Raw genomic sequence first — 15979 nt, 5'->3', positions numbered from 1 at the left:
ATGCCACCTTTCTATGGCAATCCATGTTGATTGCCACAGTTCCTCCAGTTCCCTGTGCCCTGGCCTGTACCTAGGTGCCTGATCAGAGCCCCAAAGTATTTAGGGTTGATCAGCCCATCTAAAACGGAGAATCATCGGCGGAGTGTCCTCCCCAATATTCCTGGCTCGTGGTGTCCCATGACTCTTCTAGGACCTGACCCCAGACCTTCTTATCTTACCACTGTCCTGCCTCGGTTGCCATCTGAAACCAATAGGTATTGTTTCCGGAGGGGCTCTGAAGTGCCCAGTCCTTTATGTCTCGGTGCAGAAAGAATCCAGCAAGAGGCAAAGTGATAGATAAGAAGTGATTTATTAGAATAGGACGCTTGTGAGGCTTACAAGCGGGCAGGTGAGAGGGTGCAACACCCCAAGAACTTAGTGGGCTACAGTTTTATAATCAAAGGAGAAGTGGGGAGGGGGAAAAGACCACTTTCCTCTTCATTTTTGAGTAGACGTCATGCTTCCATCATCAGCTCCTCCTCCAGGTTGGGCAGGGGAGTTTTTTTGTCCCTACATGGTCAAGCCAGGACTGTAAAAAAGTATTTCAGGTCTCTGTACAATGAGCACCTTTCTGTAAGTTATTGTTTTTTATGTGTGCAGAGAGCATGTCCTAGGGATCATTAACTTACTGAGCTCACTGGGCAGGATGTGGGTCTCATTCCACCATTGTTTCATTGTTTTGGGGCATGTCTCATGTTTCTGTTGCCTGGTTTTGTTGCTAAGCAAGCCTGCTTGGTTTTGTGGTTAAGCAAACCTGCTTTCTTTTTTTTGTTTGTTTTTAAATAAATTTATTTATGGCTGCGTTGGGTCTTTGTTGCTACGTGTGGGTGAGTGGGGGCTACTCTTTGTTGCGGTGCATGGGCTTCTCATTGCAGTAGCTTCTCTAGTTGTGGAGCCCGGGCTCTAGGTGTGCAGGCTTCAGTAGCTGGGGCATGCGGGCTCAGTAGTTGTGCCTCATGGGCTCTAGAGACCAGGCTCACTAGTTGTGGCACACGGGCTTAGTTGCTCTGGGGCATGTGGGATCTTCCTGGACCAGGGCTCAAACCCATGACCCCTGTTTTGGCAGGCGGATTCTTTTTTAAAATTTTATTATTTTTATTTCTTCTTTTTTATTTTTCAATTTTTTTGTGTTTAGTTTTTATACAGCAGGTTCTTATTAGCTATCCATTTTATACATATTAGTGTATATATGTCAACCCCAATCTCCCAATTCATCCCACCACCACCACCCCCCACCACTTTCCCCCCTTGGTGTCCATACGTTTGTTCTCTATGTCTTTGTCTCTATTTCTGCCCTGCAAACTGGTTCATCTGTACCATTTTTCTAGGTTCCACATATATGCGTTAATATACGATATTTGTTTTTCTCTTTCTGACTTACTTCACTCTGTATGACAGTCTCTAGATCCATCCACGTCTCTACAAATGACTCAGTTTCGTTCCTTTTTATGGCTGAGTAATATTCCATTGTATATATGTACCACATCTTTATCCATTCATCTGTTGATGGACATTTAGGTTGTTTCTGTGTCCTGGCTATTGTAAATAGTGCTGCAATGAACATTGGGGTACACGTGTCCTTTTGAATTATGGTTTTCTCAGGGTATATGTCCAGTAGTGGAATTGCTGGGTCATATGGTAGTTCTATTGTTAGTTTTTTAAGGAGCCTCCATACTGTTCTCCCTAGTGGCTGTATCAATTTACATTCCCACCAACAGTGCCAGAGGATTCTCTTTTCTCCACACCCTCTCCAGCATTTGTTGTTTGTAAATTTTGTGATGATGGCCATTCTGACCAGTGTGAGGTGATACCTCATTATAGTTTTGATTTGCATTTCTCTAATAATTAGTGATGTTGAGCAGCAGTGGAATCTAGAAAAATGGTACAGATGAACCTATTTGCAGGGCAGGAATAGAGATGCAGATGTAGAGAGCGGACATGTGGACATGGTGAGGAAGGAGGGGTGGGACGAATTGGGACATTAGGATTGACATATATACACTACCATGTGTAAAATAGATAGCTAGTGGGAACCTGCTATAAAGCACAGGAAGCTCAGCTCAGTGCTCTGTGAAGACCTAGATGGGTGGAATGGGAGGGGTGGGAGGGAGGTCCAAGAGGGAGGGGATATATGTATACATATAGCTGATTCACTTCATTGTACAGCAGAAACTAACACAACATTGTAGATCAATTATACTCCAGTAAAAAATTTTTTTAAATAAAATAAAAAATAATAAAAATCAAAATAAATTTGAAAAAGTACCTTTGGAGCTTAAATAGTAGAATCAATAACTGTAATGCTTCAGGCCTTAAAACTGTTTTATGTGAAGTTGGTGTTCCTTATGAAAATTATTATAAAATGATAGCTGCTAAGAAATATGAGAATAATAAGAGAAAAATTATGAAAGGCATCCATGTTTCTCAGTGGTACTGGTGGAACTGAGTTCTCATTGCCTACTGCAGCAAATTCAACAACAAACCTCAGTATTGGCTTTTCCTTCTCCTCCGTCTCACTCTCCCTGATCTCTCACACCTGCTTCCTGAGATCACCTCCCAAATAAACTACTGGACCCCAAGTCCTTGTCTCAGCCTTTGCTTTAGATGACCCCCAACATCTGATACTTAAGCACAGGAAGGGGTTGAACCCAACACACTAGTGGTTCTATATCCTGTCTCTAGACTCTCTAATCAAAAGCTAATTGTTACCGTACTTGGTGTAGAGGACCTGAATTGGTAATTATATTAACTCTGGCTAGAGGAGTAAATTTGTAACTTTGGCATGAGAAAATGACATTTTTGTACAAATTGTGTTCTTTTTTTAAAATAAATTTATTTTTTTTGTCTGTGTTTGGTCTTTGTTGCTGCACGCCAGCTTGCTCTAGTTGCAGCGAGTGGGGGCTACTCTTCGTTGTGGTGCGCGGTCTTCTCATTGCGGTGGCTTCTCGTTGTGGAGCACGGGGTTTAGGGCACGCGGACTTCAGTAGTTGTGGCGCATGGACTCAGTAGTTGTGGCTCGTGGGCTCTAGAGTGCAGGCTCAGTGGTTGTGGTGCACGGGCTTAGTTGCTCCACGGCATGTGGGATCTTCCCGGACCAGGGCTCGAACCTGTGTCCCCTGCATGGGTAGGCGGATTCTTAACCACTGCACCACCAGGAAAGCCCTACAAATTGTATTTATATAGGTTTGCTATCACTGTTGTTTGTTTTTGAAGATGTTGAAATGCTTAGGGAACTTGATCTACTAAATTTGTGCGTGATTTATTTGATATATAAGAATTTTTAAAAAATGTGTTTAGGAAGAACATGTTAAATATGAAAATTTGCCTTATTAATTTTGGAGTGCTGCAGAATCAGATAAACTAGCCTTATTATTGTCCTTTGAAAGGTCTATGGGAATTGAAATAAATATGTAAGTTGCATTTAATAAAGTAACCTAAGAACCAATTTAAAAACTAGTGACTATCATCAAATATATAAAAGTAAGGAACGAATTTAACTTAAATCAAAGGTGTTATAAAAACTTACAGTGTTTGGACTTCCCTGGTGGCGCAGTGGTTAAGAATCTGCCTGCCAATGCAGGGGACACGGGTTTGAGCCCAGGTCCGGGAAGATCCCACATGCTGCAGAGCAACTAAGCCTGTGTGCCACAACTACTGAGCTCATGCACCACAACTACTGAAGCCCGCACGCCTAGAGCCCGTGCTCCGCAACAAGAGAAGCCACTGCTATGAGAAGCCTGCACACCGCAACGAAGAGCAGCCCCTGCTGACTGCAACTAGAGAAAGCCCATGCGCAATGAAGACCCAAGTAAGCCAAAAATAAATAATAAATAAATAAACTTATATAAAAAAAGAAACTTACAGCGTTTAATGACAATGATAGGGAAGATTTTTAAAAAATACTGTTAAATATTTAAGTATCTAACTTGCTCTAGGGCTTTCTAATCCATAAGTCTGTAGAATTGAGAATGGTATAAAATTGGAAAAGGAGAAGACAGGAGTACCTTATCCTTGAAGAAAACCACAAATCTCTGACCCAGGGATGGAGTGAGTACGGGAATGTTCACACTATATTTTTCTAAGGCACACAGTATGTAAGTTGGTCTGCACATCATCGGTAATATTTTCTTCTACAGTTGAAACTAATTATTTATTCTACTACCATTTAATTTTGAATACTACTGCTTTGATTTTTTTTTTTTGTTGTTATTTATTTATTATTTTTTATTTTTGGCTGTTTTGGGTCTTCGTTTCTGTGCGAGGGCTTTCTCCAGTTGCGGCGAGCGGGGGCCACTCTTCATCGCGATGCGCGGGCCTCTCACTATCGCAGCCTCTCTTGTTGCGGAGCACAGGCTCCAGACGCTCAGGCTCAGTAGCTGTGGCTCACGGGCCCAGTTGCTCCGTGGCATGTGGGATCCTCCCGGACCAGGGCTCGAACCCGTGTGCCCTGCACTGGCAGGCGGATTCTTAACCACTGCGCCACCAAGGAAGCCCTACTGCTTTGATTTTGTATTGCATTATCAGATAAAATAGATGGGTATTTATGTTAGTTTGGTTGGTCATCAAAATTCTGGTTAGAAGGATAATTAAAAGACTTATCAACCATGAGGTGTTTCAATAGGTTGATGAGACACGTCAGAAGTTTTAAAAAAGAAAATGGGTGCAATTACAGAACTGACAAGCCCTGAACATACAAGTTTCACAGCAGGACTTGGTAATTCCCGTTATCATGTAGATGAGGTGAATCACAAGGGCCAAACTAAAAGACAGATGTAATTCTGAGCCAATATAATAAGTTGCAGAAAATAAAGATATTTGATTGATTAAATAAATTAATGAAATCATATGGGCTCAAAAAGTCTCACTAATGTGACAGGCAAGAAGCTTCCTCTAAAAAAGTTAAAAAAAACCTATTTATTAATAATTCATTTAATATTCATTAATATACAACTGAGAGCATTCCTTTCTTCACATAACTATGCCCCTGTTCTTCATATAACCACCCACCACAGTAAAAGCTTTCTAGTGATAATTTTTAAAAAATTTTTGAAGTTATCAGGCAATACTTTTTGAGGTTTGAAACATCACTCAGTTTTTCTGTATATTCAAAATCAAACTACCTAAGCTAGTTTCAAATTTGAACGTTCTTCTCTGTCATTAAGGAAACATCTGAATGGCTACTGTGTGCCAGACAACATGCTAAGGATAGGGAATACAAAGATGGTTAAGATATTGAACTTCTTTCTTAAAAGCTTAGAGTCAAGTTAGAAAGATATATGGACACAATTTAGATGTATCATAAGTGCCACAGTAAATGTCCAAACTGCTATAGGAGCAAAGAATAGGACTAAAGCTACTTGAATGATAGGGGAGGCGTTGAAACTGCTGTTTGAGCTGGGTCTTAATAAACATAAAAGTTTGCCACATAGAGAGGAGAGGTAGCAGAGTCCAGGTGGAGAGCGGAAGGAGCAGTACCAAAGTTACAGGAGCAAAAGGTACAAGAGGCTGTATGTCCGGACTGCTCAACCAATGTGTGGGTGGGAGAACAGAACTCACGGGGAAAGGAACAGGAATTGAGGCTGAAGAAAACAGCAGGTGCCAGGTTATGGAGGACCTTATATGCTATAGGAAATGGAGAGCCATTTTAATTTTTAAGCAAACTTTAAGCAAATTTAAGCAAAATTTAAGAATTTTAAGCAAAGTCAGGAAGAACAATTAGGAAATTATTACAATAATACAAGTGAAAAAATGGGCCTTGAATTTATTAAGTGACAGAGGGGTTAGGGAAAAGAAAAATAGACAGGACCGAACCCTGATCATGATTGAATCTACATGATGAGGGAGGAAATCATGTTTGTGCCTGATGATCTCTTTTCTTCAAGGTCAAGTCGGTATGGGGGAGGCTGAAAGGACAAATAAAGGTAGGAAGTGTAAACAAAGTGGTGAAGGAAACAAGGGATCTGTAGGCTTAAGCTTTATTGAAAGAATAATCAAGGACTTCCCTGGTGGTGCAGTGGTTAAGAATCCGCCTACCAATGCAGGGGACACGGGCTCGATCCCTGGTCCGGGAAGATCCCACATGCCGCAGAGCAACTAAGCCCGAGCGCTACAACTGAGCCTGCGCTCTAGAGCCCACGAGCCACAACTACTGAGCCCATGTGCCACAACTACTGAAGCCTGCGCACCTAGAGCCCGTGCTCCACAACAAGAGAAGCCGCCGCAGTGAGAGGCCCGCGTGCTGCATCGAAGAGTGGCCCCTGCTAGCCACAACTAGAGAAAGCCAACGCGCAGCAACGAAGACCCAACACAGCCGAAAATAAGTAAATAAATTAAAAAAAAAGAAAGAATAATCATGCAATATTGAGGTTATAAAAGTTACTTTATTTCAAATGTGAAAATATAAAAATCACTTACATATAAAATTTAAGGGTATTAAAGCATCCAAACTTCAAATTTCAGCTTTAGTTCCTTATAAATGTACTTAATTGAGACAATATTCATAGCAGGCATAAATATAAGGAGAATTATATTTCTAAGAATTAAGACACAGGAGAAAATAATACATTCTGTTACTGATAAAAGCACAGAACAGTAGTGGTCAGTGTTATAGACTTCCCAACACCCTCTCCATTCCAAAAGATTATTAGGAGACAATTGGAGGAATCTCATTGATGGTGGCCGTGATTGGGGAGAATGGCCATGCGACCGTGACACGAGGAGACATGAGGAGAGTTTTGCTGAGAGAACCTCTGAGAAATGGTCCTTCAAAAGTCTATGAAGGAGACAGAAAAAATTGCTCATCTTCTTTCTCTGGCTGCTGCCAGGTCTGAATGGGCCCATGGGATAGCTACAGCCATCGTGAAACCAGCTTGAGAATGAAGCCAATACTAAAGGTGACAGAGCAGAGAGACGGAATGAAACCGATTCCTTGATGACATACTGAGCAGTGGAGCCCACCCTACTTGAACTTCTTGTTATGTGGGATTATAAATGTGTGGTGGTTTAAGCCATTGGAATCAGGGTTTTCTGTTACTTGCAGCCAACTAAAACAAGAATTTAAGGTAGATTAAAGGTAAACATTAACAGATGGTTACAATGTATTGAATTAAATTTTCTCCTCTTGGTAAATCAATTTCACTTACAGTCATTTTTTATTTCATTTGAAGTTTACATAATCCCTTCCCTCCAAATTGCCATTAATCGTTTTTTTGTTTGTTTGTTTGTTTTTTGTGCTATCACATCTAACCATCTGTCCTCTCACACAGTATTGCTGACAGAGACAAACAGAACAGAGGGAAGTGAAGCTGCAGCTGAATTTAGCTCTCTGTTAAGCTGCAAAGAGATTGTCTCTCTTTTATAGATGATTTGAAGGCTGTGGTAGTAAACTTTTTCTGACAGCAGCCCTATGGGAGGAAAGCATATGGAGGAAAGAATCTGACAATCTTCTAATAACTGGTTTTTTTTTTTTAAATAAAAACAACTAAACACTTTCTTAAAACTAATAATATATCCTTCACTTACTTGCCCCCTGGCTGTATTGGGAGTATTTATATACATTTTTAATAATTTTAAATAAAAATAGTACATGCAGAATACAAACATAGTGTTTGGAACTAGGTATTACTATTAACAGTGGTCTACTTAGAACAAAATACTGTGCTAATCTAGCACTGAGAGTGTCCCAGTGGCCCTAAAGCAGTCACCAGTTGATCTGTAATGCATCTGCTCGCCTTCCTACAGCCTGAGTTTTGCTTTCCTCTTATCAATGCACTTGAAAAATTCAGTCTCTGGGCTAGTATATGTCTTTCATTTTCAGATGCAAGCAGCAACTTTGGCATTTCTTATCACAAAAAATCCATATGAGAGAGCTGGCAGGCCCAGTGAACTTCCTGGACGGAGAGGTTTTTCTGTCAAAGCTGGCAAGGTTTGGTCATCCACCATCTTCAGAGTTTGACCATTGAGCTGGACAGATCTGCAAAGGGGAAAGATACGTCCAAGTTAGCCAAGTTGTGTGTCTTCCACCTACTCTATAAAAGTCGTGAGATCTTTTTAAGACCAAAAAATTTTTCTGTGGCAGTTTATATTATATAATTTGTATTTGAACACTATGTCAGTTAGGTATTTGACCTAGATGGTCTTGAAGCTGCACTGGTAGAGTTGAGCAGTTGTGACAGAAACCATATGGCCTGCAAAGCCCCAAATATTTACTATCTGGCCCTTTACAGAAAATGGAACACATGTAATCCATACCAGGCAAGATGATGGAGTTATAAAAAGAACGAAGATGACATACTTCTGGATCTGCAGCATTTTTTTGGATGGTAAGAAATTGAAAACATTTTTATATAAAGCAAATATATAGAATGGAATGTGAATTTCATGAATTTAACATACAAAATGACAGTCAATTTCCCACTTGTAACTATGTCCATAAACCCTCTTACTCCCCTTTTCCCAGGAGGTATGCATTCATTTTCTTAAATTGTTAAGCTATTTTGGTAGAATGTATATTGCTGTGGTGAAGCAAAAATGATTTTGTTTAGCTAAACCACAGATTCCAAAAAAAATATGTTTTCTTTGCATCTCACTGTCGGAATTTAAAATCAAAACTGAGTCAAAAAATGGAAAAAAAGTTAAGGACAAGTGTTATTTCTTATGCATATTTATTATTATTTAAATCAAATTAATACATGCTCACAGCAATAAATCTCATATAAACAAGAGCTTATGAAGAAAAGCTTTAGTCTGCTTTTAGTTCTGCTGATAGTTACTTCCATAATTCCAAATGATGCTTTTATCTCTATTATCTTTTTCTTAATTGCTTTTTATATTATGAAATTTTTATATATGAAAAAAAGTTTTTTATTGTTGAAAATTTAGATTACTGTCAGAGTTTATCTATGTCATGTATATAATACATGTAACAGTACCTTGTATATAGTAAGCACTGTAAAAGTATTATCTATCATCATCATTATTATTCAGATAAATAAATACAACAAAAGCAACCTGTTAACTCATCATAACCATTTTTAAGATTTTGATGTATATTTCTTCATCTCTTTTCTATGTATGTATGTACATAGATGTTTTCATTGAGACAAAAATGAGCATACAGTATATAGTCTCTTAAAACTTGATTCTTTTTCCTGTAACACATCCTAACATTTGTTCACACCATTAAACATTCATCCACTACATCATTTTAATGGCTGCACAAGATTCAGTTGTATGAGCATATTAGTTTATTTACTTAATTGTCTAATGTTAGACATTTGATTGTTTCCAATTTAACATTATTATAAAGTTTTCATTTTTAAAGATCTCTCACACTCTATCCTAAGTATCAGTCAGCAGAAAAACTGATTTCCATTTAACCTTGGTTAAATGCCCAGCTCTGGGCTCTCTGCCTAAAGATGTAATAAGATAACCATGACTGCTGGAGGCTAATAAGCCTGCATAGCTGTTACACTCAGCCCACATGCACCCAAGCTTTGTCTTAGCACCTATATCACAGCAGTTCCTGGATGGGGTGTGGGAGGAAACGCCATGACCATCATTAGGAAACCACAGACAAAAACAGGCCTTGAAAACATCTCTAAATGGTGGTAGTAAGACCTCTCCTGTATGAAATTGAAGACCATTACAAGGGTACACAAAAAAGTTTCAGAAATGCTTTAGGGGAGGCCACAGAGTTTAAAGGTAAGTCTGATCATTGTAAATTAATACTGCTCTGGGTTAAGATGATGAAACATGGGCAAGATAAACCATCTGGCTATACTGTTTAATCACCTATAAATATAGCTAAAGGATGCTATCAATATACTGAGTGTAAGCTTAAAGCATGCAGAATATTTCCTCATCAGGCTGGCAAATGAGGGTAGGGTTTTTTTTGAGGGTAGTACCTTGTTTTATATTTTTAAGTCAGTAACACGATGACAAGAAATAGAAGACATCCTTGTCACGTTTCAGATAAATTGAGCTAGAAGGAATTAGCAAGCAACAGATTTGGCAAAATTGTTGATGCTGGGCAAAATTTATGTGAGATAACTATAAAATACTCTTTTTATGTTAACATATATTCACTTCAAATATTTATTAAAAACTTACTATGCAGGACCTTCTATTGGCACTATACAAGTTATTCAAGTAAAAAATAATTTTTTAAAGGTGATTATTATTTAACCCTCTGAGGTCATTAGCGTGAGCAAGTGTGCAGACTGTGCACTCATCAAACTTATCTGCGATGCTTTTGCAACATTTTAAAGAGAGAAAAATATAAGTAATATATACTCATCGAAGAGAACTTAGGGTAATAAAACATTATGCACAATTTCACCAATTTTCCAAGTATAAAGCATGAAACGTGTGATCAGAATGCAACAGGGTCTGATAAATATAGCAAAGAGAAGAATCACTGAAGAAATTGGGCATATTTAGCCTGGAGAGAAGACAGTCCAATTGTCCTTCAAATATTTGAGAGTTATTCTGGAGAAAAGGAGGCATTCAGCATTGTTCCAGATTAACAGTAGCAAACTCAAATGTCCTCAAGGGCCAAGGAAGTTACGTGTGCCAGTGCAGTAGGACAGGCCTGAGACAGCAGGGTCACGTAGGGACTAAGGAGAACAGAAAGCTGAATGACCTGTCTAAAGGAAACAACCCCGGTTCAACTCCATCGAATTGGGAAAACATCCCAGAGCTGCCAGAGCACCCATTTTCAAAGAAAAGCTAGAAATCCAGATACTTTAGTAGTTGTTAATTTTTACAACATTGACAACTAATTAAAAATAAAAATTAACACAGAACGTATGCCAACCTCCCCAGAAAAAGAGAAAAAAAAAAATCCTTTAAACCCACTTGTCCACAGGCATGAGGTATAGTTTCCACCCTCTGTTCTAGAGAATAGAACTAAGAGCAGCAGGTGAAAGGCTTAGAGGTTCACTTTATCCTTGCCACAGAGAGCAGTCGCCAGCAGAGGCTGTGAGATCCAACAGAGGAGGAATCAAACAGAGCTGAATGGCCTTAGATACCCATCTAAAATGATCTCTTAAGACACTTCTAATTCTACAACTATTATTCAACTACTTCAGACAAGCTTTTCTCTTATCAGCCTCAGACAGAAATATGCTAAAAATAGCCACTTCAAAAAGGGTCAAAACCCAAATAGAGAAAAGTGTCTGTTATCCAAATATGCATTATTTACAATAGGGGGGGAAAAAAAGGTTTAAACAGTAGGAAAATAAGTAAACCATGGCATTTTATAAAACATGCAGCCCATTTAGAAGTCTACAAAGGCTATATATGGAAAGATACTTTGGGAAACTTGTGGGTTCCCCTTCACTTTTTCCTATTAGAGGTTGTATGATTACAGTTATAGTAAAATAAAGGATAGGGAAAAAATAAAGTAATGGTGCCCAGTGTTAATAATGCTTGTCTATGGGGGTTAGGACTTTGGAGAAAGCATGTTTATGGTACTTTTTCAGGTTCTGATGCTGTCACTGAAAACATCACTCATAGAGCATTTGCAAAGATGGGAGGAGGTAGTAAGAATTTTGTAATCTCAATTTTTTATGCTTTAATGTGAGAATAGTCATGATGGAAAGAGCCCCTTCCAACACACAATGAATTTTTATTTTAATTAATTAATTTTTTTGGCTGCACCGCACAGCTTGTGGGATTTTTAGTTCCCTGACTAGGGATTGAACCCGTACCCCCTGATTTGGGAGCACAGAGTCTTAACCACTGGACCACTTGGGAAGTCTCCTTCCAATACATATTAGACAGAAATCTTACAACGTTTGTGTGCCTAACTCTTCAAGGCTTACACTCATTCTTGGGTATTCTGTTGGATTACAGGCTTTTGTAAGACATATTCAATGACAGGCTTTTATAACTAAAATGTATTAGAACCAACTTTAAATAATTCACCTAAAAGGCACATTTCTGACCACTTTTTTCTTACTCTAACCAATAAAAAAACTATTCTGATACCATAAGAGACTCACACCCAGCTCGTGCCATATAATATTTTACACCAACTCCTATGCCTTTATATAGCAATTACATATAGGTATTTTTGTTTTAGTGACAGTGTTACCAAGAATTATGTCTTTTTGGAGCAAATAATCTAAATGCATTGAGTGGATCTTGATACATCAAGTTGCTCTGAAATGAAAACATTTCCCTAAGATAACTGCTAGTTTGTGGTCCCATCCTTCCGCTTTGGACTCTCTGAATGAATCACACTTGTATTAGTATGTATTCATATATAACTTCCTGAATATTAAGAATTGTTAGAACTTGAAATAGTTGACTTTTTTTTTTTTTGCTCCCTATCAACACATGGTATTCTGACAAACACCAATAAAATTCACTTTTGGTGAAAGTTTGAAATGAACCAAGAAAATTACTCACTTGGAAAATAAGCCATTGGGTCCTGAAGGTTTTATGAGGTATTTGTCCACTTGCTTGTCAAATAAGTGATGTGGTAACTGCAAGCGCTTGGTGACATTATGGAGGTTTAAGGCATACAGAGTTAAATCTCCTTCTTTATACCTTGGGCTAAAAGAAAATAGATTAACTCAATAAAAATATTTATCTAATTTAAGCAATTGAATAGTTGATTAAAAATATAGTCATGGATAATACTAAGTATTAGTATCTATAGTGATGATGGGCCCTCTTTGTATCCTTCCATTTATGATAATATTAGACTACTGATGTGGTCCTATTTTGAAAACATGATAAAAATATTGCTCTTCACACTGCCATTTTCTGGGCTTTAGCACTTTGAGATCTTTGCTGCTTTGCTAGGCTGCGTTGTGAGGAAGCCAGTCAGCCCATATATGTTCAAACATAGGAAAGTTAAATGGTAAAATGGAAATTTTCAGGGTTCATGTGAATTCCTAATATAAAGCATATAAACCCAGGCTTTTCCTAACCTTATGAAAAGACTGAAACAAATAAGAAAATTAAATCTACTGACACTTTTCAGAATTTTTCCACCTAAACCATTCCCCCACTTATTCCTAATGGGGCCCCCTCACCAGAAACAGAGTTCCCACTCACTGAAACTGCAAACAGTGTGTAGCTTTTGTAGCTAGAATTAGCATTTTAATATTATTCTATTAGGAAAGACAGACTGAAACTAAAAAAGAGAAAAATCTCAGATTTAGGAACATTTTTCCTACCTAAGGCCAGAGTACTGGACTACAAAAATCTCTATGGCCTCTCAACTCCAGAAACTGGGTTGAAACTTTTGAAAACATGAGTGTTATTGTTGTTATTGGTCTCATTTTAATTCTTCTTCTTTATTAATCAGATATGATGCAAAGGGATAAGTATATTCATGTAATTATTCATTCATATGAGTTCATATTCATATTTTATTCATTCATAGTCATTCAATTGATTAATCATTCATACAAAATTAGTTTTATGTGTTTCATTTGTATCATTATTTATTTAAATTCAGGATATATTTTCATTATGGATTGTGATAATTAAATCATTGTACAAATCTTTGCTGGACTGCAAATGCCTATGTTTAACGTATTTTTTTTTTTTTTTTTTAGCTAGACTCTGGCACCATATCACTATGAGAATGAAAAGAAATAAAGAACAATGACACACCTTAGACCCACTGTATAGATAGAAGACAACAGGGTGTTAGAGTAGGAAGTTGTGTGCTTACTAATTAAAACTCGTTGATTGGTAAAGGGTGTCTTACACACTTACTGGTTGATGTTTGTGCAATGAAGGTATACTCGAAGTTTGTTTCTGTCTGGACCTTTCACACTTGCCATTAACACGTTGGTGCCCACCAGTTTCTTGAACAGAAGAGAGAGCCAATAATCCTAGTTGTAGTGATTGGGGAGGGGAGGGACAAAAACAGATCTTTACTTACTCTTTAACAAAAACAGTGTCAAGCAAATAGTTATCCTACAAAGAGTGTGACTGTTATCCTAGAGCTATTTTAAAAGGATTCATCTTTTGGTCTGCATTACCACCACGAATCTGAGGGCAATATCTTGTTTGCTGCTTTTTATCACTGGAGGACTACACTTCCACAATTCAGAGGGCTATGCGTGCTAGGAGATAAATCTCAAGGATGCAACTCATTGCTCAGAGACAGTTTAAATATTCTTTGTTGTCAATCATCCAAGAATTCAAAGCTCAAAGCAAAACTTTTAGATATAGACACATACACACACTCACATACACACACACACACAAAGCCAAGTTTTAAAAATAAAACTTCTGTGTAAGAGACTAAAACAATTTCCTCTGAAACCTTGTAAACCCCCAACCCCTGCCCAATAAAGCAGTGCATTAGGCAATGACCATCACTAGCTATCAAGGTCAAAAAAAGAGACAATCAGACATGATGTGTCTCTTGATGGAAGCACACAATATCACCTATGAAGAATTCTTGCAAAACAAAAAACCCCACAAAAATCAAGCCTCTGGGTCTAACTACCAGTTTACAGGAAATACAGGGGACAGAGGAACATGCTAAATGATACCACAGAAATAAATTTAGCAAAATCCAGAATGTGGGAAACACTATATAACATTACCTGGTTTCTCTAATAAATTCCAAGGGACAAAAAAAAGAGAGGGAGAGAGAACTTAAAGATGAACAGACCTAAGAGATATAATAAATACAATATATGGACCTTGTTTGGATTCTGATGTGAATAAACCAACAATTAAAAACATTTGTGACTGGAGGGTGAGGTGGTGGTGTGATGAATTGGGAGATTGGGATTGACATGTATACATTGCTGTGTATAAAATGGATGACTACGGCGATGAAGAGTGGCCCCCGCTTGCCACAACTAGAGAAAGCCCTCGCACGGAAACGAAGACCCAACACAGCCAAAATAAATTAAAAAAAAAAAAAAATTGGATGACTAATAAGAAACAAAAAAGAAAACATTTGTGACAATAAGGAAAATGTGAAACACTGACTAAATATTTAATGATATTGAGACATTATTGTTCATATTTTAAAGTATGATAATTATATTTTGTTATGTTTTTACAAAGGAGATGCATACTGAAATACTTATGGATAAAGTGGTATACCTGAGATTTGCTTAGAAGTAATCCAGTAGGTGGGAGGTAAAGAGTGCGTACGATTATAGATTAAACAACATTAGGGCTTCGTATACTTTTCTCTCTACTTTGAAATTTTTCATAATAAAAAGTTTTTTTTTAAAAAAATCCACTCAATATATATATACCCCAACCCTTCCTTCTTGAGCTTGGGTAAGGTAGACTCAACAGGCAAACAGCTTTTGTTTCTCCGCTTAACTTCAAAATTTTCACTGGAGACAAGAAGAGAATCAATTAAATGTTTTCAAAGGAGACGTAGCATGGTTCCATGACTTGGGGGTAGAAAGCAAGCAGGCTCAGAGCCAGGATTTGTACAGGATTCTTTAGAGTAACAATGAGACAGCTGTGTGACCTCCAGCAAATCACACAAGCTCATCTCAATTTGAACTTCCTCATTTGAAAAATGGATCCAAGATACCTTCCTTGCCACCTTCCAGGACTGTTTTGCGAATTCCCTGGTATTCTGCAGATGTCAAAGGTAACATTTACTCTTGCAAGTTTTTCGAGCTGACTTGTGAACCTTGAGGAAGAAGTATATTTAGCACATATACAAAGAATTCTTAAGCCAAAAGTTTATGTTTGGCTGAGAAGCTTTAGATAACAACATAAATAGCTGGTACTATTTACAAAGAGTGACAGGATAAGCTGGCTAATTTCTAGGCATTGGACTTGAAGCAAGTTGTGAAGAAACTATTTATTTCTCTTCCTTGTTCAAGGTCCATTTAAGAAGGGGCCAGTAGTAGATTTTGGATATTTGTCTAATGAAATGATCACATTTGGTTTAACTCATTTTATAAATGACTCATAATATACTTGGGGA

At 37.8% G+C, this 15979-nt stretch overlaps 1 protein-coding gene across 3 annotated transcripts in view; it reads right to left on the bottom strand.

Annotated features, from left to right (window-relative positions):
• Positions 1-6419: 6419 nt before the first annotated feature.
• HPSE (heparanase) overlaps positions 6420-15979 on the bottom strand; it is a 33549-nt gene continuing 23989 nt past the window's right edge. For all 3 annotated transcript variants that reach the window (XM_036853991.1, XM_036853993.1, XM_036853992.1), the window contains 3 exons: positions 13777-13895; positions 12454-12600; positions 6420-8011 (listed from right to left, as the gene is read on the bottom strand). In XM_036853991.1, the coding sequence (XP_036709886.1) occupies positions 7852-8011; positions 12454-12600; positions 13777-13895 (426 nt within the window). In that variant the 3' untranslated portion in view covers positions 6420-7851. The remainder of the gene's footprint in view (positions 8012-12453; positions 12601-13776; positions 13896-15979) is intronic.

The sequence above is a fragment of the Balaenoptera musculus genome, chromosome 5 (genome assembly GCF_009873245.2).
Source record: "Balaenoptera musculus isolate JJ_BM4_2016_0621 chromosome 5, mBalMus1.pri.v3, whole genome shotgun sequence".
Lineage (NCBI taxonomy): Eukaryota > Metazoa > Chordata > Mammalia > Artiodactyla > Balaenopteridae > Balaenoptera > Balaenoptera musculus.
This window is presented reverse-complemented; position numbering and strand designations above follow the sequence as displayed.